General features: G+C 47.6%; 1 protein-coding gene across 1 annotated transcript; it reads left to right on the forward strand.

The window, feature by feature from the left end:
- Positions 1 to 2,901: 2,901 nt before the first annotated feature.
- MOB1B (MOB kinase activator 1B) lies at positions 2,902 to 26,979 on the forward strand. The gene is made up of 6 exons (XM_079306381.1): positions 2,902 to 3,077; positions 16,906 to 17,072; positions 19,669 to 19,762; positions 21,393 to 21,526; positions 22,667 to 22,830; positions 23,087 to 26,979. Exons 1-6 carry the CDS (start codon positions 3,064 to 3,066, stop codon positions 23,162 to 23,164), a joined length of 651 nt encoding a protein of 216 aa, XP_079162507.1. The 5' UTR covers positions 2,902 to 3,063; the 3' UTR covers positions 23,165 to 26,979.
- The last annotated feature ends 643 nt before the right edge of the window (positions 26,980 to 27,622 follow it).

Consider the following 27,622-nt stretch of genomic DNA (forward strand, 5'->3'; position numbering starts at 1 on the left):
GATTTGGTAGGCATTCCAGGAGCTGTTCAGGAGGAGGACAGGCCAGGCCAGGCAGAACATCAGGAAGATGATGAGAGCCATGACAGCCAAGATATTCCTCTTTTCCAGCGCCCTGCAGCTGTAGCCTGGGGTAAGTTGTAGCCAAGTAAGAGTTGTGACTTCAAGCCACTGCAGACTATCACACCCAAAATACAATCTTGGGTTTTCCAGCACAGCTCTTTCATCTTGTTGTGCTGCCAACACACTCATTTATCAGAAGCCTTGAAGGCTTCTTATCACCGTTTCGAAAATGTGAACAAGCTACTGTATGTCACCCTCTTGCTGCTGGCTGATGCTTTTGTAAACTATTCCTTGTAACAAACTTTCACATGACAGACTATAACCCTGAGAGTAGCACAGCCCCTTGACAACAGCACTCTCAACCCTCCTGAGTTTTCAAGTTAAATCTTGTATTATTCACGTTTTCAAAGGAATGTTGACCTTGGTGCCCAAGTGGTTCACATTCCAGTCTTTCATAGCCAGGTTTCTCTTCAGAACCTTCTTTAAACAAGCAAGCAAATGTTATAGGAGGGGGAAAAAATTAAGATAACTATAGGAATTCATCTTGAACACTTATCTAGATTGGCTGTTGTGTTTTCAGTTTAACTGAATAAGCAGATCCCTAAGTCCTAGGGAGCGAAGGAATGCTGGGTGCATTATTCTTCTGTGACCCAAGCAGGGTGCAAGGAAGAGTCTTTTGAAGGGATGCACATCTGCCACCCATTTTTCCTTTGATTTGCTTGCTTCCCAAGTACAGGACAAACACCCACTGCTGCTTGTCTGGCAGCTTGTCAGGTTTGTGAGAGTTACCTTTAGAGGGCACTGTGCTGTTGGGCAACTGCTGGCACTGAAGTTTCCATGGAATCTCAGAGCTTCCTTAGTTACGTGACAGATCAGAGCCTCTGCACCTGAATATAAAGGTCATCCTAGGATAAGAGAAATTGCACTTATTCCCTTTGACAGAACTGCTGTTTAATGCTTTAAGGCTTTAGGAGAGGGAATCTGCCTCTAAAAATAGAAAGTCTCAGGACATGTCTCCATACTGCTGTGGACCAAGAATTTATCTGCCTTGGAAAATTTATCTACTTGGCAGGATGCCTTTTTCAGTAATAATCTTAAACAGGTTGTTGTTATGAATAATCGATACCAGCTATTCTTTAGTCTGAGAAAATCATCAGATGTGATACTAAAACAAGTGCTTATCTTATACTGGGAAGTATTCCTTATCCATCTGTGTAATCTGCTGTCAAGTAAAATTGACCTTCTGTTCCCCTGTGGTATTCCCCGAAATTAATGACAGGCCATGTTTATTTTTGAAAGCAAAACGTTGTTTCCCTGTTTTGTATTCCTGATCCCATATGCAGTGCCGTTTGGTGGTGTCACGTTTGCTGGAATGTTGTGTGCTGAAGAGCTGGGAGCTGCAGCTCAGCGGTGAAGCAGCACTCTGGCAGCCGGAGGGCCTTTCCAGAGGAATTCTTTAGGCTCTGCAGGGCTGGCTAAGCCGAGCTGACAGAGGCGGGTCTGTCCTTATGTAAGGCTGCGGCTCCCTGGCAGCCCCGCGGGTCGGCACAGCCCTTGGTGTGACCCTCAGCCCTCCCCAGCAGCCCAATATTAATGTGACAATAAAGCCTGCACCTTACATAAGCGTCTCTCCTGGCCAAGCCTTTCCTACTGCAGTCACCAGCGTTTAATTTTAACTTGCCGCTGAAAGAAAACGCTCTGTGGGTAGAAGGAAGTGTATGGGTGGAACAGGGAGCCGAGGTTATTCGCGTCCCAACAGAAAGATCAGTGATGTATTTCTCTTTGATTTACGTGGCCAACTTAGTCTGGCAGCATCTGTGACAAAGTGCCCCGAGACCCAAATGCCCGGCTAAAAGGAGAATTGTAAATGTCGTGAAATGCTTTCTAATTACACCACTGCTGCCCCGTAAAACACGGGATTTTAAAGGTGTTCTAAAAACAGTAGTGTAATTTTAATTTACTTAGAAATGCACTGACCTGGCATTTTGACTCAGTCAGAAGGACAGAGAGTGGAAAATGCAGTTTCAGCATTTAAAAACGTGAGGGAAGCAGATGACTGTCGGTGTGGCCACCTGAGGCGTTAGAGCTGAAACCCCTGAGGTGCTTTATGGAAAATTAGTGTTGTGTGGGATCGTAGCCTGTTTCGATGTGCTGAACGTGTCTGGTAAATCTGAAAGTCATCAGCTTTTCCTCTGGCTCACCTGCAGCAGCGTGAGGCTTTTGGGATGGCCGAATTCCCTGGCGGCAGGAGGGAATCCCTGAGGGTCGTGCTGCCCGTCCTGCGCCCTCTCCAAAATCTGCCTTCTTACCGACCTCAACAGAGCCAGATTTCTGCGTGAAATTATACCCTGGGATTGCAATTTCTGCCTTAAAAAGCACTGCGACGTGACTATATCTGCCTGCCAAGGGTTTTTTTAAAAACTGCGATTTTTTAACCTCAGGACTTTAGGGTTTTTTTTACCTTAGCTGCCCACAGTGTCACCTCAGGGGTGCCCCTCCTTTGCAGGCCACTTGCCCTCACCAGCCGACTTAGAAATTGCTAACACTTCAAATGTTAAGAAATATTAGAATCCCTTTTGTCACGTTTCGTTAAAAAAGAGTTCAGTGAGGAGGGTAGCAACGCCGCTAATACTTTTCTCTTTTTTTTCGGGTGGTGGTGGTGACCTGCGGGCTGGTACCTGGTCCCCTTTGTCCTGAGGGCTGAGGGGAGGAGGGGGCTTTGGAGGGGCAGGAGATGCCCGTTTTCACTGGCGGTGTTCGGGGCACTCACACGGGCGTCTCCGCGGGGAATGGCGGTGCCCGGGCCATGGGGTGCGGGGGAGCCCGGGGCCGTGAGGGAGCGGCGGCGGCGCGGGGGCCGCTGGGGGCGATGGCGGCCGGGCGGGCCGTGTCCCCGCCCCGCGGCGCTCTCCCCGCAGCCGCCCGCCCTCCGTCGCGGCTGCCATTGGGAGCCGAGCCGCGCCGAGCCCAGGCAGCCGCCGGTCCCGCTCCGCCGCCGTCGCCATGAGCTTCTTGTTGTGAGTACCCGCGGGGTGTGGGGGGTCCTTTCCTCTCGCTCCGCGCCGTCCCGCCGGGCAGGGCAGCGCAGCACAGCCGCCGAGCGGCCGCCGCCCGCCTGCCCGCTCGCTGCCCGCCGCTCCCCGCCGGCCTGGCGCCCGCTCCGATCCGCTCCCCGCTCCCTCCCTTTGTGCCCCGGCCCCCCGGCGGCCCCGGGAGCGGCCGGCCCGCTCCGCTCCGCCGGCAGGGAGCGGCGAGGCCGCCGCCGCCGCGCCGTGAGGGCGTTTGGAGGGCGGGCGAGCCGGGCTTCCCCTTCCCGTACGGCTTCCCCTCGCGGATACGAGTTTGGAAACAGCCGCGGGTCGCCAGCCCGGGGGACCTGCCCGGCCAAGGGGTGTCACTGGGTAGGCGAGAGCGGGGTCGGGGTCAGGCCCCCCCCGAGGGGTCCCCCCGCGTTTTTACGGTATTTTCGTGCGTGTTTCTCGTTTGCGGCGGGCAGAGGTGGGTGCCGCGGCTGGGCCGGGAGCTGGCGTGTGGAGCCGAACCCCGGTGCAGGTGATGGGCAGGTGGGGCTCCAGGGAGCTGGCGGGTTTCCTGCGGTAGCAAAAAGCTCCCTCGGGAGTCGGGGGCGATTCAGGTGCGCGCACAACCACACTTGTCTAAATTTTGCTTCGTGGGCAAGAGCCGAATGAACTTTGGTCCCTCCCCTTGGAAACAAAGACGAGGTACTTGTGACAATTAACATAAACCGGTTCAGTGACCTATTAATTAAAGCGAAGATGCGCTCTAGGGAAAGAAGGGCGATCCGGGCAGCTGAAAAAGGCGCCCTGGAAGAGCCGAGCTCCGCCAGGGCCTGGTCCCGCTGAGTGCTCCCGCACACTCCCGGCGCTGCCGCCGGGATATCTGACCGGGGCTGGCACTGATAACCAGCCTGAAAACGTAGCCTGGGCTTAGGGATGAGACTTTATCGCGGAGCTGGAGTGTTCTCCTAAGTTATGTTCTCATGGAGACAAATAACCCTGGCGCTGGCTTCCTCCTCAGTCCCTCCCTTGTATTTATCTTTTAACTGTGCCGTTCCCAGCCCGCTTTCCGCCGTGCTCCGTGGCCCCGGAGGGATTCTGAGGGGCTCCTCTCAGCTGCGAGCGGGAGGTGCCTGCGGATCATTGTGCGGGGATGGAGGTACGCTGCTCCTAATGAGAAGCCCAGCTGTCCCCCTCCCTCCTCCGTAATTCTCAGCTGCCACGCTGGAGAAGGGGGGACAGGATTTCGAGCGTCCTGGGAGTCTGGTTTGCAAATTAGAGAGCCTCCCTCTCCGTGGCATTTGGCTAACTGGGTATGGAAAAGCATGAAACCCTCCACCCTCTGTCACAGGCAATAATGAGATGCTTGTGTCTTTTTTCAGACCCTTCTGAAACCTAGGAAAGCAAACCTTTACTCTCACCTCCATTGTTCCAAGTGATCCTTGTGGATGAAGTGTAGAAGGTGGAGTTAGTGCACAGCGAAGCTAGAAATGTTTGCAAAGCTGTCCCAGCTGTTGTTGGCACAGTGCTGTAGGTGGCACCTAGTTTGCTCATCTTCAGTCTAGAAATGAGTTTAAAGGAAAAAAAAAAACCAAAAGTGCCTGCTAGGCCTCGAGGTGACCAGGGAAACTTCCTGTGTTGCTGACACGCAATTTTTTTGGTTAGTTGGCTTTTTTTTTTAGGGATCCAGGAAGTTAGCATCACCTTTTGTCACATTGCATTTTGTCTTGGCGAGAGTCACTGCGAGGCAGTGCGCGGATGTCTGCAGGTTTGGCGATGCCAGCTGGCGTTCTGAGCTGCAAGCCCACGTGTGCACGGTCTGTCCCAGCACTGTTTCCCCCCTGCCGCCGGGCTCTGTGCTGCGGGGTGCCTGCAGTGTGGTCCCTGCCCAGTGCCGCTGCCTCCCTCCGGGGCTGACTCACAGTCTGGGCTGGAGGAGGAGCGTCCCTGTGCAGCGGCAGCGAACCTGTGGCGCAGGTTTATCGCCGGGGCCTGGGCTGCAGCTCGTCAGGCTGACACCAGCACGGTGCCAAAAGCTGCCTTCTCCCGAGGCTTCCCCGTCACATAGCAGGGGGATTGTGCTGGGATCACACGGCCTGCCTGGGGCCCCCTCCCGCGCTGACGATTCCGTGGCTATTCTTCCCTGTTGCTAGGGCCAGTGACATATAAAGCTGCATGGGGGGGGAAATAAAATCAAGGGGAGCCATTGTCTTCTTTGCTTATGGGGAGCACTATAAAAAGAGTGTCTTGTGGGGCGAGGCACTGAATTAATACCACTTGGTTTTGACAGCAATTGTTATTTTCAGCGCCGTGGTTTTCTCCTTCTGATCCGTTTCTTCCTTTCTGAGAAGACTTTGAGAACCTCTCCAATGGTTGAATAGGTTATCCTGAATCTTTACAAATGATTTAAAAATGGGAATTGGACTAGAAAATATTGCCAGTTCCAAAAAAACGCTGCTTGGTGAGTTCTCTCTAAAAGGAAATTACAGCATAGTTGCAGGTACTTGAGCTTAGATCTCCAAGGAAAAAATTAAAGATAGGTCTGGTGGGCGTGCCATATGGTAACATGCTTGTCTTATCCTCTGCTGGCAAGACTTACATAAAAAGGAAGCTAGATGAAAACCATTTATTTATAAAAGGAAAAGATTCAGATTTGTTACTGAAGTTCTGAAATTGTCTTTCCTTTAAAAAAACCCCACAGAGCCCCTATCTTTGGATTAGTGAATCCCTCTCCAAGGGTTCCAGCACAGGGTTTTTTAAAAAGGAGATTTGATTTAAGTGCTTGTTGCCTGATCAGTGTTGGAAGGATGAGGAGCTGAGGGTGAGTGGCTGCTGCTGAGAGCACACGCGTTGGTGAGTGAAGGCCAAGGTAACTTGTGAACCAAGCTGGGGTAAGATGTGCTCTTTCTTCTCTACCTTGCTCTGCACACTGGAACCTGGCAGCTGCTTCTGATGCTCCACATGGTTTGGTGGTGTTTTGTTGGTTTTTTTTTTAAATTTAAATCATACTTTGTTTGTAAATACATGTGCAAAAGGTGTAGCAAGGCATTACTTCCCCCCCCATCTCTTGCAGATTAATACCAAAATCAGAGCTGATGGACAAGCAGTGTGGCCTTCCCAGTTCCTCAGGCTGCCCCTGCTCTTGGAGAACATCAGGGCTGCTTGTTTTTGTCCCTTCCCCAGCTTCCCAAGGTGCTCTTTGCCCTAGGAATTCCCATCTTAACGTGGGCAGTGTAGCAGCTGAGTGCTTTGTGGGTGCTCCTTCCAGAATTGTGGAGATGTCTTGATCAAGGACTGCCCCAGAGGACCAATAGCACTCCTAAACTGGAATTTGCTCATGGAGAAATCAGCGTGTAGGCATTTGCAAACTGTTAAAATGGGAAATACAGAGAACATCCAGGTATTTTCCCCTGTGTGTTTCTATGCATTTGTTTTCTTTGATTTTAGCTTGAGGAAGGTAAGGCTGCTGTGGGATCAGGGCAGGGGCTGTCCACACAGGTATGTGTTAACATAAAATCAGCTGCTTGACTTGTCCCATTAGTGATGTGTCCAGTTCCTGATTGTTATATATTTTTGTGTTTTTTTTTTTTTTTTAAAGTACCAGGATTGAGAAGTCACTTTTTTCCCACAAGTAAGTTGGAGAGAGAACTGTAAAACTATTGTCAGCGTCCCAAAGAATTTATTTAAAGCCTTGGTGATGCTAATTTTGAGTTCTGAGGAAAGCAGAAGTATTCTGTAGCAGTAGGGTTTAAATGGAATCAGCTCTGACCATGAACTTAAACTGAAGTAAAACATAAGGGTTTAGGTTGTCAGATAATGGAGTGCTGCTGCCTTATCAGTGAGGCTGGAGATAGAGAGCAAGGAAACTGCTGCCTGGCTTTTATTTCTGCAAGAATGAGTCTGCCTCAGAGTCTCAGAGCTGTGCAGACCAGTTCAGGCTGTGAGATGTCTTGGAGAAGCAGCCTTGGTCCCTGCTGTGGTGATTTGGGAACGTGCAGTGACTGAAGTGAGTGATTGTTGCTTCTAAATGTTGTTAGATAGCTCCTTCTCAGATGAAAACATTCGTTTGGAATGGAAAAAAAGCATAGGAGGAAAGGCATTGTTCCGTGTGAAAGTTGTGTTTACTACATGCTGTGATGTCCGGTTTTAATTGCTTCCTAATTGTTTGCTTTTCTGCCACGATTGTTTTCCCTTGTTTGTCCTTCCCTCTTTGTGTTTGCAGCTGTAAGTCAGCCAATGCCATTAGCTGTTTGCAGGGAGGAGTGCTGAAACAAGGATCAGTTCTGGGGGTGATTTGGGTGCTGGAGAGTGGCTGGGATTTTGTGTTTATCAAATACCTTTGTCACCTTTTACTTTTCAGACAGGGCTTTGGATTTAGGGCCTCCTCGTGGCACCGGCCATGGGGTCACACTGAGACATACACAGTCGTTTTTATCTTGTTTGAAAAAGGATAAAATACTAGAAGCATTTCTCTGCTAGGATGGCTGGAGGGTTTGCAAGAGGCTGGCAGAATAAGGCTGCTTGTTTTCCTTGGAGAAGTAAATAAGTGCATTACATTTGGCCACTGTGAGTCTTCCCTCGTAAGCAGCGAGGCAGATCTTGCTGCCAGAGCTATCAATAAGCCTGTGACCCACAAATCAGCCTAAACCACAGGATGTGCTTTAGCATTTGTAAACTGAGCCACTTCCTATTGGAATCGAGCTACAATGAACTTGCTGTTTGGCCTTTGTTCTTTTTTGGGTTTGTTGTTGTTTTTTTCTCCTTTTAAATACACAGGGAGGCTGTGGGTTATAAATTCAGCTGCTATAAAATCTGTTTTCAGCTAGAGCTGAGAATAACTGTTGCTTTTCACAGACTTGGGAAAATTTCTCCAGCCTTTCTATTTAGTGAGGTGGGATTGTGAGGATGCAGTGCTTTGTCATCTGTGTTTACAGATCTCCCAGATGCTTTTCCAGGGCATTGCTGCTTGGGTCAATATTTTGAGGAGGGGATGTGAAAGAAAGGAAGGACAGCTGAGGATTTGCATGTATCCACGCAGCTTAATTTGGTTCCTGAGGAGTAAGTTTGAAATGGGTTCTGATTTCTCAGTGAGCTTAGATAAAAAGTGTGGTGCATCTCTGTTTGCTTCAAGGCTTCGCTTCCCATTTCAAATCTGTAGCCTGAGTCAGCAGTCAGGCAGTGCAGGAGGAGGAGATGGTAATTTTGTGTGTCAGTCCCACCCTGAGAATTCATGCAGGTAACAGTAGTTTTGCCTTGCAAATGTCTTTTGATTCTTTTAAAAGCAGCCTGTGGAAGTGAATTCACTCATTATTGTTGTGTCTTTTTTTTCCCTCTGAAATCCAGGTGGGACCTTAGCTTCTTGTCCCAACTTTGCTTCTGGCTTTTTTTCTGGTGTGTGAGGACATTTCTGCCTTGTTCACACTCTCTTCCTTCTCCAGTTCACAGCTGATCCTTGGCAGGAATCCATTCCTTTTGGTCCTCTTACATACCTGAAGAGATCCAGCTTATGTTCCACCTGAGTTTTAGTTGAGGTTTGCTTGTTGTTTTTTTTGGGTTTTTTGTTGTCATCTGTCCTTGCACTGCTTTATCTTTCAGTGTGGTCACTTGTTCTGCAGTTAATTGCTTATGTCCTGGAGTTACTGATGTACAACTTCTTAATCCTTTCCTCACTTGAAGGAGACCATCTTGCAGATAAAGACTCATAATGCCTGGATTTGGTGTCTTTATCACAAGTCTAATTCCTTTCTTTATGACAAAGAGAACAAATGAGCTTAGGTAAGCTTTGGTAAATTCCTCTGTTGCTAAAAATTGAGACAACTGAGTTTTGATATGGAAATAATTTCAACCCAAACAGTGATGGGGTGAGTTCTCTGTTTTGACCTTAATGAAATAACCTATATTTCATTTGTGTAGCTGGTACTGGAATTGTGTTTTCCCCTACATCAGTAGCACAGTCCTGGTTTTGCTTGAATGGATTAATTGTTTTAGGGACTTGCTCAGTGTTCTGGATCCAGGAATCAAAATGGCATCACTTGTACTTTATGGCTCAAAATACTGCTTTTTCAACCTCTAAGGTGTACCTTTTAGAAAAAACAGCATCTCTAATGTCCTATTATTAACTTTTGTGCTTGACAGCTCTTCTTAGCATTTCTTGCTGCCATGGGAGTGGAAAAAACAGAAGAGAAAAAGTCTGAATATATAAATTCATAGAACAGTTAGACTGGCTTTGGGCTCAACTGTCAAATGTTTAAGCTTATGTAATTTCAAAAGAAGCATGCTCCTGTCTTGATTGGAGCAGTCATTCCCTCTCAGGTACTTTGGAAGAGATAAGCAAATTTTCCTGAAGATAGTTACACATGGCACATAGAGGATTTTATTAAATGGGAGGGTTGTGTAAGAAATACTTGGGGGTGAGATAATGCAGTGTATTTTTGGAAAGTTCTTAGATTATTCATTGCTGCCTCCTGTCCATTCCTTCTTCCTGCTGTTCTCTGTGTCATTTTTTGCCTCTAATGATTGTTAGTTCCTGGATCCAGCCCCCATTTGCCTACTAATCCAAGTGTAAGTGTAATCTTCTGTCTCTGCTGGGCAGTTGCCGAGTATTTGTCCTTTGCCTCGTTCCTGCCCTCAGCCTGTTGTTTTGCGTGGGTGTTACAGTAAAGGGCAGCCTTTTAGAAAGTGCTAAAGTGACTCTTTCCCCATGAAAATTTAGTTAGATATCCCCTTTAACTGCCTATTCCCTAAGCACATTAGGAGGTGGTTCTTTTTATTGTGTTTAAAAGGATTGAAGACTGTCTTAAACTCCTCAGTTAAGTCTTTTTTTTTTTTCTTCCTTTAGAAATGCCCTGATGTGATTTCTTGGGTTGTATGACTCGATTTGCTTTAGTCATTCATTAAGCATCGGTTTCCAAAAGCACTGATCAGCATTTTGGGAAGCCATCCATGTTCTGAGGCATGTTCTCCAAACACTATATTTGGTGTACAAGTAAGGATCTAATTTGATGCTAGAGCCAAGCTTTTATGACTGCAATTTATCACCCTCAGCGGGTTGTAGATGGCTTTCTGCAAAGCTCTGCTTCCTACTTGTAAATGTATTTACAGGGTGTGACTGTTAGCAGCAGCTTGGGATGCAGAGGGCATTAGTCATGGGCAGACAGATAATTCAGCTGAGTGTAGGGCAGGAGCAGCAGTTGGCTGTGGGAAGCAGGGACACCTTTTGTGTGACACTCTGGTCCCGTGGAAGTGAAGGAATCACGGCAGGCACTGCTCATCACCTGGCACAGTGAGGGAGGCTGGAGCTCTGCAGGCCACTTCAGGATACTCTCAGTTCCTTGGGGAAAGACCTTGAGCTGCTTGGTGCCTAACTGAGTGGTTTAATTTGTGAACACTTCCAGGGTCCTTCCTTGGAGCAGCATCCCGTGTGTCACTGAAAGGAGCAACCCACACTCAGGGCTTTACATATTTCCTTGTGTTTCTTTTATTAATTGCTCACTTTTGTATATGGGGAAGGGTAGATTAAAAAACAATAAGCATGGTTATGTCCACTGAATGGTCTATTAGGTACATTCCTGGAGTAAAGAAGTTGGAACGTTTGTGGAAACTAAACTTGGGAACGTTGCTGGGTGAATTGTGACTTGAGTTGGAGTTCATCTATGCCCTCCCTTTGGAGTGAGCTGGTGCTAATTGACAGAAGTAAGGGATCCCTCAGCAAAGAGGGGAACATGGGTGAGGAAACAGTGCTGTTCAGCTTGCAGGGAGCTTAATGAGGGGCTGAAATGTTCTAAATAGTAAGCTTGAAATTTTGTGGGTGAAGACAGCATTGTGTTTGCCCCAAGGTAGTCAGTGGATTCCTGGGAATGTGCAACAGGTTTGGGATAATCTTGATTCCTCTCATGGCACAGGATTTCAGATGGATGTCAGAAAGAGGAGAACCTGCCGAGGTGCTTGGGTCTGTGCTGCAAGCTCTTTTGTGGTTAATTGGGTGAAAATGTGCTTCAGGTTTGGTGGTCTTGGATCTCTGTGAGAAGTCTGGGAGGCTCTGGAGCCTGCAGCTCCGTGCCACGGGCAGGCTGTGGTCCCTGTGCTGTCCCTTGCCTCCCTCTGCCAGGCAGGGAGCTCGGGCCCAGGCTTGTGTGTGGCCGCTGCTGTCCGTGTCTCCGTGCCCTGTCCGTCAGCCGTGCCGGAGCGGGGCGGGAGGGGCTGAGTCACTTCCGCAGCCCCGGCTGCCTTGGGAGCTGCTCCGTTTGGAGCGCACTGGGCTCTGCTGCTCTCCAGCGAGGGCCGCTGCCGCTGCTGTGTTTGTTCTCAGGCTTGTCCAGGAGATGAAAGTGCTCCAATGAATGCGTTGGAGGTGGAACAAGGCGACTTGTTTTGGTTGTAAGCATAGCAAACTGATGATGGTTTCCCGGTCATGGGATGGGGTTCTGGGCGCTTGCTCCTTGCACTGGGAATTGTGAGTATTTGGGAGAAGGGCTGCATCCAAGCGGGGAAACGGCAGGAGCTCCATTGGGTGGAGTTGTAGCAGACACGAGTGCTGTGGTGACACCTCCCCCTTGTTTACAGGCACTTTCTCAGCCTGCAGACGGGAAAACGGAGCCAGGGGGAAGTGTAGGTGCGTCCTTGGCTGGGAAACAGGCTGTGGCCACCGAACATCCTGGTGGATTTGGCACACGGGGGGAGTGAGGGCACAGGGCACAAGGAAGGGACCGCTCTCCAAACACCAGGCACTTGTTCCCTTCTCAGCTCAGCCGGCCAAGCTTTCCCATCAGGTGTGTTCTGGTGCATGTAAGAGTTGTGCTGTAGCAATCCCACACTGGCTCCAAGTCACTGACCCTGAACTGCTATGTATAGCAGAAAAAAATGCATTGTAGGGATGTGAAAGTGTGCAGGTTATGTTGGCTTTGACATTGAGGGGTGGTGCTGGGGAGAGCAAAAGCAAAAGTGTTCCTTCAGGCTACCTTAAATAACTTTCTCTTTCCTGGATGTGAATCATCTGATAAATGTCTGCTCTTTTAACACGTCGAGTCTTGTGTATGATGGGAGCCGTTTTTTTCAAGAGCTGTTCATGAGGTTGTGCCTTTTTCATCTGCCATCCTGTAGGGAACTTCAGTCTGTGAAGACACCTCTTTTTTCCTGGAAGGGGAAGCCAGATTTCAGTCCCCACCTTGATGGGTAGAGAATGAAAAATCCCATAGAAACACTGATTTCTCTGTCAGTACTCCAGCAGAAGGAAATACCATTCTCCTTAAGAAGCATCTTTAGGTTGAAAAGCCTACAGAGAATTGAAGTTATTCTGTAGTGTATAATAAACAATAAACCCCATGTATTCTCTTCCTATAGGAATGACCATGTGTCTGGGAAAAATTTTCAAGTCATTGATTCCTCCTTAAACCAAAACAAAACTCTAGGCCTGGAATTGCTTTCAAACCATTGCCTTACCCTCTGGGAGAGCAACTGTGTTGTGTAAGGAGTTGGCAGCTCCTAACTGCTTCCCAGAGCTGCTGCATGGAATGCATCCTGAAATCTTGCCTTGCTTCTGTTACCTGCAGGTTCAAGTGACTGAGACAGGCTTACTGCAGTGAATGGGAATTGGGCTGGAAAAAGTTTCTTTTGGTGCTGTAAGAACTGAGAGAAGCAGCTCTTTGCTCTCACACTGTCTCTCTTCAGAACAGAAATGTTATGACTATTCAGTTTTATAAATAGAAATGCTCAAGTTCAATCTCCTCAGTGCAGATTTTGAGCATGTTCAGCTTAATTTTACTTGCTGTCCTTCTGATGCTGTGGTTGTCACAGGGAAAACATGTTTGAAAGTTGCAGCTATTGAGTTCATTGTCAAAAAGTAGCTTGAGCTTTTATGTTAATTTCAATGTTGACATTTTGGCTGGTGGAAACAAACTGATCTTACTCTGATGTTTCTATTCTTAGCAAGATGTTATCATTTGAAGGCCTGTATTATTGTTTAAAGGCTGGAAATGTTTGCTTTTCTGGAATTTGGGTCTTGTCTTAGAGTGTTTCTGTTTAAAAAGAGGCACAGCAGGAGAAGGGAGACAAAGAAGTGCAGAGCTAAAACTTGGGGGCTTTTCTGACAAGCTCAATCGTGTGCCTGTGGCAGTGAGTTCCTGCCTCAGTTTCTCTGTGTAATGAGACACTAATGACCCCTGCTTCAAAGATACTTTGTGAGGATTAATTAATGCCTGTAAAGGCTTTGAAGGTGAGAAAGCAGGAGCTACAATAGGAAAAGTTTCCATGCCCTGCACGAATGTTCTGTGCATGGTCTTGAGTTCAGCCTCTTGAGGATCACTTGAGCTCTCCCAAATACCTTGAAGGGCTTATTTCAGCCTGGCCACACAGGTGATGGCTTTGGGGAGACACTGAGTGGTAGAGCTGTGCTGCCAGGAGCTGGTCACTCACTCCTTACCCAAGGAAGGGGCCTCAGCACTAGGGAGCAGCTAGAGGAACGTAGGTGGCAGGTGTGTGCTGGGAATGCTGCCAGTGCACAGCCACTGAGAGCCTGAGCTGCCTCTGTGGTGGGAACGAGCCTAAACTTACCTGGTTTAGTTCAGGTTTCCCCAAATCTGCAGCAGGCGTGGTGGAAATGGATAAAAATCTCTGCAGAAGGCTCTGTGGACAAATGGTTGGGAGAGTGAGGAGGTTTAAGCTAGGCCAGCCCAAGGGCATCTCTTGGGAAGTTTATCATGAGCTGGGGCTGGATGTGGAAGGTGCTTTGAGCACAGAACACCTGCCAGTGCTGTCTGAAGCTGAGATGAGCTGTTGAGGCAGTGTGGGGTGGGCAGAACACCTCAAATTTTCCCTTTCTTCTGGAAACATCCTGTGATGTGAGACAGAGCAGCCTGCAGAAGGTGCATCACAAACCCCACCCTGGCAGCAGGGTGGCTGAGATGGGAGCCTGGAGGAAATGTGGTGCTGCTTGCAGGGAGCCCTGACGTGGCTGCCCAGCCCCACACAGCCTCAGACACAGCTCCTCCTTCAGTGCTGGCTGCAGCTGGCCCTGCTGGGCTGCAGCTCCCTGGAAAAACAGCAGGGCAGCATTTGCTGGAGAGTGGGATGGGGGAGTGAAGGGAGCCAAGCGTCCCTGGAATCGCAGGAATTTCATCAAGTCCTCTTTGAAAGGCTGAGTATGTGTTGTGGCACATCATCACTTGTGGCACACAAGTGCAATGTGCTCCCCCTTGCATGGCCTTTCTGTGTCCAAGGAAAATGGCAGCTTTATTGTTTTTATTCTCTTTGTTATTTATTATTCTCTGTCCCCTCTCACTTCTGCATTAATACGAAGGAGAGCTCAGAGACTCTTAACAAGGAAAAGGCAGGTGCTGCCTACTGTCTTAAAGCATTCTAAAACCTCGACAGAAATTGCTAATTCCATTAGGGAATGTAGCTGAAAATAACATGCCACCCATGACCCAGACATAGGTGACCGTGTGTACTGTTGGCCACCAGCAGAACTCTTTGAAAGTTATTTTCTTCACTGATAGCTCAAGGAGTTGAGGAAATAGACCTGGGTCAAGACAATCTGTCACATAAAGCAGATGGGCATAATAGGAAAAAGTAATATTCTTTTTGGTTATATAGTAGGAGAGCTTCTGAGCTAATAAGGTAATTGGAATACTGCTTATTAATGCAATATTTTTAACCAGACTTTCCAAGAAAAGCCACATCCTATAAAGACTTTGGCTTAGAGAGGCTGCACTAGTCTGTCCTTGAGCTGTGTCTCAGGGAGTGTGTTAACTGGCTTTGGTGAACTGCATAAATGCATGGAATTCTGATAATTTATTGCCATCATTGCAGGATTTCCATAGCACGCGACGCTAGCAGGCTGCAGTTACCCTAATTATTTTTCCTTTTGGATGCCTGCCTGCCTTTCCTTTCCTGCTGGCTTAGGGTGGCTGTGCTGTGTTTGAGAAGCAGGGATTCATAAAGGCATTGGAGCAAAGGGGGAATGGTTTATTTAGAGTAGTAGTTGATGTTGTTACAGCCTTGCACAGCACATGGGGAGAACCCCCCTGGTTCTGGGAAGGGGGAGCAGGGGTTAAATGCTACATCAAACTTTTTCCAACGTGTTGCATTTTCTGTTTCCTTGCCTGTGGATCTGTGCAGGGTATTCAGCAGATGTGCAGTGACTTGGTTTGTTGTCTGGCAGACTCATGAGCTGGTGTGGGTACAGGAATTCCTACCAGAGACTCTCAGAATAAACTACTTGTGGAATTCCTTCTCCGTGCTTTCCCTGTGCCCATGCCCAAACCCTCGTCCCTTTGTTGTGCTCATTCTTTGTGCTGAAATGCAAACATTAGCTTGGGTTAGTTATTTCATAACCTTCTTCCAGGTTCTCTTTAGCTTGTGCTGGGTTCCTTCTGCTTATGCTGACACATGTGGAAAGATAATGATCCCAGTCTTTTCTGCTCTCCAGATGTTTCGGGTTGTGTTTTCACTCCTCATGTTGGCAAAGTGCCTCTAAATTGGCTGCGTTCCTGAAAAGAAAATAATTGGGTTTAAGTAGTCAGTCTAGAGATTGGGGGGTTTTGTTTGTTGGGGTTTTTTCAGTTTCTTCTTTGTTCAGAGCTGCTTTGAGTTTGGCCTGGCACCAGATGCAGGTGGCTGCAGGGGTGGGAGGTGATGGCAACTCCCTGAGCCACAGGAGCTGCTCACTCCCACTGGGAGGCAATTACTTTATTCAGGATGTGTGTCTGGCTTAGGGTGAGGTGCAGATGACTATTAGCAGCTACAAGTGTCCTGTAACAGACCAGAACAGCAGGATGTTCCCTTCTTCTGGCTCCTGGTTGCATTCAGCAGCAGGCTGCTCTGGTGTTGGTCGGGTGTCCGTGCCAATGCACACTGCTGTACCATCCCAGGATCCCTGGAAGTCCAGCCAAGCCCTTCACAACACCCAGCACCCAGGAATACTGCAGAGGCCTGTGGAAAAGGCAGGATGCTGCTGCTCCTCCTGAGCCCCAGAGAGTCAGAGCAGCTCCCAGAATGGTTTGTCTCAGCAGTGTCCTCAAAGCCCATCTCATTCCAAATGGTTTAAAGTCCATCCAGTTCTACCCTCTGCCATGGGCAGGGACATCTTCCACTATCCCAGGTTTCTCCAAGCCCCCTCCAGCTGGGCCTTGGACATTCCAGGGATCCAGGGGCAGCCACAGCTTCTCTGGGCACCCTGTGCCAGGGCCTCACCACCCTCACAGGGAAGGATTTCTTCCTAGAATAAAGAGAGACAACCCTTGCACCCCACCAATGAAAAATTCCTTTTGGTCCTTAGAGAGATGGTGAAACATTGGCCAAGTCTTTATGTAAAGAAATGAGATCTGGATAATTGTATTGAGAATTGTGCTGTCTGGGTTTCACAATTTTCTACTTGCATTGGAATTCAGACCTCAACTTGCCTGTTCTGTCAGAAGTCTTTTCTCAGCACATACATGAAAATACTCACAAATATTAACTCATTTGACCCTTCTCTGCAAATATCTAATTCTACACATCATCTTTCTGACATGTTATGGGTTCCTGTGCCATCCAGGCTCACTGCCATGGTTTAAAATTCAAATATCTGAATGTTTTTCTAGGCCAGTCCATCTTTTTCCAAACAAAATTTTAGGTGAGGAAGTGATTGGGTCAGAAAATGGTTTATAAAAAGTCAGAATATCTGTGACTTTAGCATCCCTGTTTTTGGTAAATACCTTGTTTTACAACATGAAAATATGTGAGTGGGTAAAGTATTTAAAGTTAATCTTGTCCTTTCCTTGGGCTGCTCTGCTTGTTTCCTTTTCACTTCCCATTCCAGGAGGTCTCTGAATATTTGCTCTCTGGTTTGCAGTGGGAGTCGCTCTTCCAAAACCTTCAAACCAAAGAAGAACATTCCCGAGGGCTCCCACCAGTACGAGCTGCTCAAACACGCCGAGGCCACGCTGGGGAGCGGCAACCTGCGCATGGCCGTGATGCTGCCCGACGGGGAGGACCTCAACGAGTGGGTGGCAGTCAACAGTGAGTCCTGGCCCCTGGATCATCACCTTCCACAGGGGGAGGGTTGGATGGATGGATGGGGGACAGTCAACAGTGAGTCCTGGCCCCTGGATCACCACCTTGAGAGGGGGAGGGTTGGATGGATGGATGGGGGACAGTCAACAGTGAGTCCTGGCTCTTGGTTCATCACTAGGCTGAGCTTGTGGGAGGACAGCACTGTGTCCCTTTCTGTCCCTGGAGAAAAAAAAGATTGGGGGACCTTGCTGTCCACAGCTCCCTGACAGGAGGGTGCAGCCAGGTGAGGGCCAGGCTTTGCTGCCAGGGAACAGGGACAGGGTGACTGGAAACAGCCTCACAGTTCAGGCTGCACATCAGGAAGAGTTCCTTCATGGAAAATGTCATCAAGCATTGGAGGTGTTGGAGTCCCCTTCCCTGGAGATGTCCAGGGAGCAGCTAGATGTGGCTGGCTGGAGGTGAGGATCAGCCACAGGTTGGACTTGATGGTCTCAGAGGTCTTCTCCAGCCTGAATGATTCTGTGAGTCGTTCTGGGGTTTCTAATTTCCCTAAAGTTAGTTCCTTTAGTTCCTACCAAGGTTTGAGCCTTTGCTCTGGTAAGTCTCTGATGTCATTCTTTTAGCTTCCTCTAAAGCTGTTAGTCCAACCTCTGTGCTTTCAGGCTGAACAATGATGCCTAAATTAGCATTTTCTGATGGCTTGGCCTTGTTTCCTCCTCCTGCCTCTCCCTGCTGCATGAATTTTGCCCTCAGCTCCACGAGAATGGATTCTCCCTTTGCACTCTGTAGCCAGTGCAGTTTTGGCTGCCACAAGCTCTGTGCCCTGTCTGGCTGTTTGCTCAACTTTTGCCTCTCAGGCTTGATGTGCTCCAGTGGTGGTACAGGGTTGGTTGTGCACTGCAGTAGAAATTATGCTTGAGTTAGATGCCCTCTAATTGTTTCTGTGGTTCTGCCTTTTTTCCTCTTGCTGTTTGACACATTTGGGAAGTGAAACAGTCACACTGACTTCCACCTTCCTGTTCCCCACCAGTCATGCAGTGCTCTGGTGCTCTCCTTGCCCCTGCTTCCAGGGCAGGCTGGAATTGCTGACCCCATCCTTTGCAAAAGTTAATTCACACTGCATTGCAAAACTGGCTAGAGAAAAGGCCAACCCACTTGTGTGAGTAAGCATTGCCAAAGATGCTTCATGTATTGCTGGCATCCTTCCCTTTTGGTGGTTCCTTCACTCTGTGTCTCTGCTTTCCTGTGGGGCAGCAGTTTCTCCCTTCCCAGATGAATGGCCCCACTGCTGAATTAGCTGGGATGAAGTGTGTCTGTGTAATTAAAGAGTGAGCTGGTGACCTGCTCCCTTCCCTCAGCATCCCTGCACCACACTGAGCACCAGCAGTAGCTGTGAGCCCCTTCTGCTCACAGAGAGGCCTCCTGAGGAGGCAAAATGTGTGACTTCAAACATTGTTTTACCCTTCTCAGCTCTGAGAGCACAGAACCAAACGTGCTCTGCCCTGCTGCTGCTTGCTCAGCTCTCAGCCTGACTGGTGTCTTAGGGAATGACTTGATGTGCCTGTGGATATTGAGACTTCCAAGTGTGGGATTTGCCATAATCAGTCACTTTGTCAGAGCCTGTGTGGGTTTTCTGAACATACTTGCCTTGAAGCAAACAGTGGGCTGTGGTTTCTGCTGGGAGCAGGGAATGGAAACTTAATTAACAGTTCCCATGGGCACTTGAGCAGCAAGGGCTGCTGTCCTGCATGTGCTGAGCAGGAGCTGTGACTTGCTCCAGTGATGTTTGTCTGATCTTGGCCATTTATCCTCTGAAAGATAACCTGCAGAGCAAGTGGATTTTGTAATCTGATTGCAGGGACCACAGTTCCTCATGGCAGAATCTGCTGTTAGTTATTGAAAAAGAACCTTCTTTTCAAAGAGCTTGGAGTAATTAACTGGAAGATTGACTATAGCAGTAGGGTTAGATGGGCTGTGAGGAAGAAATCCCTCCCTGGGAGGGCATTGAGGCCCTGGCACAGGGTGCCCAGAGAAGCTGTGGCTGCCCCTGGATCCCTGCAAGTGCCCAAGGCCAGGCTGGACAGGGCTTGGAGTGACCTGGGATAGAGGAAGGTGCCCCTGCCCATGGCAGGGGTGGAACTGGATGGGCTTTAAATTCCCTTCCCACCCAAAGCAGTCTGGTGTTTTATGAAATCTTCTTGGGAAAGGTGGAATACAAAGCCTGAGGGAAGCCACTGTCACCTAACCAGTACCTGCTCTCTCTAGTTGGAAAGTTTATGCTGAAAACCTTTATTTGATTACACACTTGCCAGTAGAATTTAGGATTGTAATAAAATGCACCAAACTTTCAGGAAAGGAAATAACTATGCTCTCTCCTTCCTTTTTCTTCTTCCAACTGAAGATTTTGCTGCAGTGAACAATTAAATAGCTCTTGCTGGAGGCTGTTCCAGAAAGTTGGTGGTTGCATTCTGCATCTATTTTATAATGGACCTTAAATATGCAACAACAATGAAGTTTTCTTCCCAAAATCCATTCCAGACCCTGTGCTTTACATTCTGGGCTGTAGGAATTTGTACTGATGGGTGGTTTCTTTGCTTTTCAGCTGTTGACTTCTTCAACCAGATCAATATGCTCTATGGAACCATCACAGACTTCTGCACAGAGGAGAGCTGCCCTGTCATGTCTGCTGGCCCAAAGTAAGAGCCTGTTTCTCACACTGTTGGCTGGGTGCACTTTTTGAGATTATTTCTCATTTAAGAACTTGAGACTGGCTGAGATGAGTGCCAGAGTTGGGTGGCAAAGATGTGAAGGAGAAGGATTTGAACTTCTGGTAAGGGGGTGGAGAATAGAAAACTGGGGGTTTTTTGTCTGTGTTTATATTTGTTTGGTGTTTGTTTTTTTCTTTAACCTGGGAAGTAAATTAATTACCAAAATTTTTTTTTCCCTTCCTTTTTTTTTTTTTTTTTTTCCCTGAAACATTAATGAGGGCATCTTAAATGAGGATTTAAAGTTTTTATATGCAGGCATTCTGTTAGGGCTTACCAAAATCTTCCTTGTAGGTATCATAGAACTATTAGATGTCTGGATAAGAATCCCTGTGCCCTTCTTGGATTCTTGCTTGTACTTTGTTTTGACACACCCAGTGTTTGTGCTTTTTCCTGCTCTCTAATCCAGTTTGTTGTTCTGGACTGAGCCTGAGTGTTGGTATTTGTCCCACATGAATGCCATTTCAATCGTGGTATAAGGCAGTACTGGGTGGTGAGAAATCCTGATTTTTCCTAAATCCAGACACATGGTCCATTTGGTGTGCCTGGGATTTTTGCATATGTTCTTAGAAACAGTTTTAAAATGCTTTCAGACCCTCTGATTTATAGCTGTTAGAAAAATGGGGATTTTTTTGTCCCATTGTGAGCAGCACAGTGATAATCCTTCATCAAATTTGTTTATGGTGAAAATATTGTCCCAGTAGTTGCTCTGACAAAACCAAATTTGCCAAACAAATGGAGAAGACAGATGTATCAGATGCAGCTAAGCTTTGCATAAAACCCCATGTGTGATGTGCAGCATGCAAACCCTTGTGGGTGGGTGTTCACTTGGCTCTGCTGCTGTCAGACTCCCCCTGTTAGGTGAGTTTGGGGTTTGTTTGCAATGTCTTTGCAGCATTATCCACCCTCTGCATCATCATCTGGTGTCAGCTGCATTCCCCAAGCCAGGCAAAGTATCTGTTCCATTGTGAGTTTGAGGAGGACTTGTTTCTGCCTGGTTCTGTGCATAGCCTAGAAGTTTTCTTAGCCACAGAATCAGAATCCCAGGCTGCTCTGAGTAGGAAGGGAGACTCATCTCATTCAGTGCAGGGACACCTTCCACCAGCCCAGATTGCTTCAGATCTCTTCTTTTAGCTGAAAGGCACTTTGTATCAGTTTCCAGTTTTTAACAGCATTCCTTGGAACCCACCTGTGTCCATTCAAGAGCTGTAATTTGGGATCTCTGGTGAGAGCTAACCTAGTTTGGTTTGCCACTATGCAAAATTTTGCAAGAATATTTTCAAATGTAAAGGAATTGCCTAAATTGGAGGGTCTGGTGTGTGTGGCTGGGAGCTGCTGCAGATGTTGAGTGTTGCCAGGTGCTGTGGCAGCGTGGCTGAAGTTTGGGAAGGCTGCAGGAAGCAGGATTGTGGTGGGGAGGCCATGGAGGAGTGGGCCAAGGTGATGGAGCACTCAGGAGAGGCAGTGGGAGGGTGTGGGAGCCCTGGGAGCAGGAGGAGCAGCCTTGCAGGTGCATCAGGAGTGATTCACTGCTGCTAAAGGCTGCCCTGTGTCACTCCAGGTATGAGTACCACTGGGCAGATGGCACAAACATCAAGAAACCCATCAAGTGCTCTGCACCCAAGTACATCGACTACCTGATGACCTGGGTCCAGGACCAGCTGGATGATGAAACACTGTTTCCTTCTAAAATAGGTAAGAACTGCAACTGAGCTTTGGTTACACTTGCACAGCAGCACTCCAGTCCTGGAGCATGAAAAGGCCTCCTTGGTGCTTGATGTGTAGGGTTTAGAAGGTTACATTTTCTATCTAAACACACTTATCTTTTAAGGTATGTTGTAATACTTGAACTCTGATCCATGTGTTGGTACTCCTTATAAACAGCTGTCACAATTCTGGATGCAGGAAGTACCATTTCTAACAAAGAACTGGCTCTGTTCATGGAGTCTGGTGTTCTGTTCATTTAGAGCAGTGAGTTGTTTCTTTGGAAATAAAGCAGAGGGTCTCAGAACCTTATAACCAGTAACTGACAACTTTTTGTCACAGAAGAGATGTTTGGGTGTCTTGAGGAACTTTCAGGCCTTATCTCCAAAGAAGCTGAGTTGCAGCTTTGATCTTAAATTGATGATTTTTTTGCTTGTTTTTTTTTTTTTCAAGTGAAGATGAAAAGTACATTAATATTAAAGAGGCTTCTTACAGAAAAACAGGAGGGAGCTAATGAGCAGTTTGGAAAAGATAACAGGAGATCTCTTAGTTGCCTTAATTTTGTAGTTTCTGAGGTTTTTGGCACATTTTCATTAAGCTTCTATAGACAATCCATGCCTTCGGGGAGAGATTCAGATGCCACAGACTAACCAGCTAAATACAAATTCACCTTGTGCTGCAGCAGCCAGAGGAGGAAATGCCATGTTCAGGTGTGCAGGGCAGGCTGAAGCAGGAGCATGGAAACATCAGTGGTGGGACCTGAGAGCATTGGTGAGGTGCTGACCAGCCTCAGAGCACCCAGAGCCTGGGCCTCTGGCCTTCAGGCAGGACTGGAGCATTGGGAGGCTGCAGAAGAGCTAAGCTGGCTGGGGAGACTGGTAGGTGAGGGGAAGCTAGGCAGGTTTCCTCTTTTCACATGGCTGATACGTGTCTTTTGTTAGCCTGGGGAAGTGACAGCTGAAGAGTTCATTGCTCTTGGTAGCCAGTTGCCAGCCAATTTTAATAAAACCTGTGCAGTGACAAAAGTGTGCTGTTCAAAGTGATTTCATCTCTCCTGGGTTGTAGTGGCTTCCCACACAGACAGGCATGGGCTGGGAGTTGAAGAATAAGCTGTGTGTTTTCTTGTTGCAGGTGTACCATTCCCAAAGAACTTCATGTCAGTGGCCAAGACCATTCTCAAGCGTCTCTTCAGGGTTTATGCTCACATCTACCACCAGCACTTTGACCCTGTGATCCAGCTGCAGGAGGAGGCACACCTCAACACTTCCTTCAAGCACTTTATATTTTTTGTTCAGGTAAGGACAATACAAACTGTTCTCCAGCATATCCCCCCTTCCCCTGGTGGAAAATAATAAACATCTTCCTGAGTTTCCTTTAGGAGGGAGGAGAAGCTTTGGGCAGTGGAACCCTGCTGGTCAGCAGGTAGATGGGCAGGGGAGGCTGCAGGGCTTGGAGAGCTGCCTGCCAAATGAATTCTGGCTAAATGAGGCTTCTCACTGAGCTCTGCCACAAAACTCTGTATGTGTGTCTTTCTCCTCGTCCCTGTTACAGGAATTCAATCTTATTGATAGAAGAGAACTTGCACCACTTCAAGAACTGATTGAAAAGCTCACCTCCAAGGACAGATAAAAGGAAGAGGACTTCTTCAAGTCACTTGTTTCTTTAAGCGAGAGTGTGGTATTTGTTTTTTGTTAATTTGTTTTTTTTTAAAAAAAAACAAAACAACCCCCCCTGTGCTGTTACCAGTGACAGCTGAGATCTACTTTCTGTGCTTTTATTAGGGGAAATCTTTTCTCTGTTAGTGACATGTGGTAAATAGCTTTTTTTTATTATTATTATTATTTCATTGTTGTTATTCATTGTGGAATTTCTAGGAGGTGCTGAGTGTTTATAAAGGAAATGTGTTGGTTGGGGGATTGACTCTGCTGGTGGATGGGTTCTTGTGTTGTGTCAATGGTAGCCCATTCTCATGAAGTCCCTGGAAGACTTGCTTACATTCTCTAAGTGCCTTGGCAGACTCACTTCTGAGGTGCAAAGCACATACAATACTGAACATTGCTGGAAACAGAAAATCTGTACTAACACCCAGACACTTACTGAAACTTGTTTTAAAAATATGTATCTATGCTTACACTAAAAAAAAAAAAAAAAGCCATAACTTGCTGAAATCAATGATCTCCAGCTTTTAATACAAATACTTCTCTTATTTTTTTAGAGATGAATATAGAATTTTTCAAAAATAGATAACTTCTTACAAAGAAAAGCGAAGTTCTCGCAAAAGCAAAACAGCAAAGGTGGTAAAATTACACAGACCTTGTGCTTAGCAAGTAGTTCCATGTCTGCTGCCATGGGACTCTGCATAGTTGCTTTTATTTTCTTAGCAGGAAAGCATCAGTTGGGTCAGCCAGCTTGTTAAGTTCCCCTAGCAGTTGCCAAATGAACAGGTAGTTTGCACAAATACCATTAGGGAGAATATTCCCTATAAAAAATTGCACTTGGGTAGTGGTAGTAATAATAATAAGGACAACCTGGCTTGAAAAGTAACTGGTGGAAAGGTGTTTTTAAGTTAGGAATGCAAAGCCTGGCTCTGAGGAGGGGCTCTGGTGGCCAGTGTTTGTTGTTTGAGGAGACGTGTCTTTGAGGGGAGATCATTTCTTGGGCTGTTTTGGAGTGATGTTATTGTGAGGGTTAAAATCACTGCCCACCTTCAGGGAACTCCAGCTGTTGGGAAAAGCAGCAGGAACAGGTGAGGCCAAGGTGAGCACATGACAGAGATGCTGAGCTTCTGTTTTGCACCCCTGGCTTGACCAGAAATGCTGAGTAAAGCTGGAACTGGCGTGCAGGAGAGGTGAGTGGCCATGGGCACAGCCAGCAGGGAACAGCTGAGCACAGGAATGACTCACTTGGGAGCTGCTGGGTTCTGCTGAGGGATCCTGATCTTCTGGCTTTTCCTGTGCCACCATCCACCTGGCAGTGCAAGAGCCACTGATCTCCCAAATTCACACTGCACAGTGTGGATGCAGAGTGGGCAAGGCAGGAGCTCTCAGGTGCTCAACAGCTGATGTCTGCCTTGAAATGTCAGGGTGACTCCTTGGTTTGCTCTCATGTGCCAGCAAAAAGGATAAATGTGTAGAAATGAGGATGGGCCAGTGCAGTGGTTCGGGTTCCTGGCACACTTCTTCCCTAGGAGGGCTTAGTTCTTGTTGTTGTTGCAGTTTTTATTTTTTTGAACAGCCAATTCTAGAAATCCAGAGGCATCTGTTGCAGTTCAGCCAATCAGAAGTGGGATGTGTTGAGTATAAAAATGAGTCCTAGGTGGGTAGTGTGTTTTTTTTAATTCAATATCTGGCAGTAGAAAGTCTTTGGCCAAATAGTTTCTAGGCACGTAATAAAAGCTTGGAGATCATGATTTGCCTGACAGCTGTATGAACACATTGTTTAATTACACAACACTTGAAAAGAACATCATTGAGGATGTGTTTGCAGTGGTGGGGATTTGGGATCCCCGTGCTGTTTCTTGTTGCAGCTTTTCATTGTTGTTTTGTTCCTGAAAGCTGTGGGACCAGAAATCGATGTGTGTTTACACTCTGGGAGTAAGGGCACATGGAAATGCCACTCAGTGGAATCTGGATCGAGTGAATGTGTTTATAAAATAGTGCATTTATGGGAGGAGAAGGGGGGACACCCCCTGCCCCTCCAGGTAAACCCCAGAGAAACAAACCCTGCATTGCTCCAGGCCCCTCCACGGACTTTGAGGGGTGACGAGCGCTCGGAGACAAAACCTTCCAGCCTTGGCCAGGGGGAGCACAAAGTGCCAGTGTGGTTGAAGCAGGCTGTGCTGCCTCAGGCCTTCCAGCCTGGTAGGCTCCCAAATTCCTGTGGTTTGTGCTGGTGTGTTGCTGCCAGCACACTGGGTCTGGTCAGGGGTTTGGGGGAGGAGCTGGGAAGGGCCGAGAGCACGGAGCTCAGCCAGGGCTCAGGTGATGGATATGGGGTGTGCTGTCCAGGCCAGGGACACTGGCTACTCCTGCAAAGAGGAGCAAAACCAGCACCTTCTGCTGCTGCAGGTGGCTGAGGGGACAAAACAGGTTCTGAGGGGCAGGCAGCCCATCTGCAAGCACCCAGTTTCTTTTCCTGCTTTCTATGCAATGTAGAGCTTTGAACTTCTGCTTTTTGTGGAGGTAGAGAGGAGCCCTGTCCTTACTCAGTCCTTGGGAACTGGGCCCTCTCCCAGTGTCCCTGACCCTCAGTTAACAGGTAAGGACACCTATTTGCTGCTATGGACTCACCTTTCAGATTGTTCCTTTCTATGTCTCACCCCTCTTCCTTTCTCCTGGGTCACCAGACACAATTTTACTATAAACACATCCTTTTGGATAGTTGCGTTTTTCCTTGCTGCCCTCTCCTCCTCTCCTGCCTGCCAGAGTGCTGTTACTGTACATAACCCCCCTTTTAGTTGGATTATTTAAGGAGCTGCAGCACCAACAGAGATTCCTTGCTTCTTTCCCACTAAAATATTCCCTCTTGCACCAAATATTGTTTCCTTCACTGCTGGTAGCAGTTGTCTCTTTTCCCAAACCTCACTCCTAAAACCACTGGCAGTTTTATGGATGCCCATCTTTTTTTCCTGGATATCTTCTCTTTTAACATGAGACTAGCATTGGTGATTTTCAGTGTTAAACCTTCTTCTTCCCCTGCTTTTCTTATGGTTTCCTCTTGCCAGGTTCAGTTTGCAGCCTAGAAAAATACCCAATTACCTTATTTTGTTGGAAGAAGCAATTCCCCAAATTGTTCATAGAATACTGTATTTTTAGGGGAGATTAATTTTTTATAGCCACTAAACTATACTCATTATTTTTGTACGTTTGCAACTTGGGGACAATTTTTCCGAGCCGTGTCGCGGAGGGAACGTTTGTTGTCGTGGCTGTTTGACTACTTGGGAATGCTGTGCTCGTGTGGTGTGGAGCACATGCCTGGGTGTGCACCGGGAGAGAGAGAAGGATGCAATAAAAATGAACGAGGCTTCAGTAAAAGGCCATTTTTGAAGGAGAAAAAAAAAAAAACCAAACTCCGAAAGCGACACTAACCTTTCCTCCTCCTTTAGAACCCTGAAATATATGGGAGAAAATGCAGTGTAATGTTTAAAATGCAAGGAGACAACCCTTACTGTGAGCTAACTGTGCCAATACCGCTTCAGTCTGTAGTCACTGATGGAGATTTCAGTTTTAAATGAAAACAGCTTCTGATTTAAAAAAAGAATAAGTTGAATGTCTGAAAATCCGCACCGTGTTTATTTGAGAGTTGTAAATAATGTATACAGATGGTTGTATGTGATGGGGCAGAATATTTAAATCCTAGGGTTTTTTTGTTTTTGGTTTTTTTTTTTTCAATAAGAAACTGAAGGCTGTTTATAAGAGAAAATAAATAGCTATGTTTGACCATGACTGTCTTTATTTTCTTCTTGGGCTTGCTCCTCAAGGGGTTCCTACTGTAAATGCTGTAAATAGATGTTTCCCCCGTACATTGTACACATGTGACGGGACACGCCCGGGTGGCTCGGCGGTGCCGCGGGAGGTGCAGCCCCCGCTGCCGTTTTCGGCCTTCCTTTCTCCGGTGACGCCAGCAGCGGGAGCTCCCGGTTCCTGCCCCGGTAAGTTACTCACACGGCTGGACGGCAGCTGGGGACAAGCTGGTTACAATTTGGCTTTTACTTTCATTTTTGACACGGCTGGGGGCCACAACTGCCTTGCTGCTGGTGCACATCTCGTCAGTATCTGTTTGGGAGGTTTTTGGGTTTCACGGAATCCCACCAAGGTTTGGTTTGGAAGGTAATTTAAACTGCATCCCATTCCACCCCTGCCATGGGCAGGGGCACCTTCCACTATCCCAGGTTGCTCCAGCTGCTGTTCAACCTGCCCTTGGACACTTCCAGGGATCCAGGGGCAGCCGCAGCTTCTCTGGGCACCCTGTGCCAGAACCTCCCCACCCTCCCAGGGAACAATTCCTGAACTAAAGAATTCCAGCCTAAAGCTCGTGCGGCTCCATCCGTGCGCTCCGCGCGCCGCTACTCTGGCCTGCGGCGGGCCC

Source organism: Erithacus rubecula (genome assembly GCF_903797595.1).
Source record: "Erithacus rubecula genome assembly, chromosome: 5".
Lineage (NCBI taxonomy): Eukaryota > Metazoa > Chordata > Aves > Passeriformes > Muscicapidae > Erithacus > Erithacus rubecula.

Excerpts from the sequence above, each read along its gene's own strand:
- MOB1B (XM_079306381.1), top strand. Across the intron at positions 17,073-19,668 it reads CGAGTGGGTGGCAGTCAACA|CTGTTGACTTCTTCAACCAG; the intron begins GTGAGTCCTGGC and ends TTTGCTTTTCAG. Across the intron at positions 22,831-23,086 it reads ACTTTATATTTTTTGTTCAG|GAATTCAATCTTATTGATAG; the intron begins GTAAGGACAATA and ends TCCCTGTTACAG.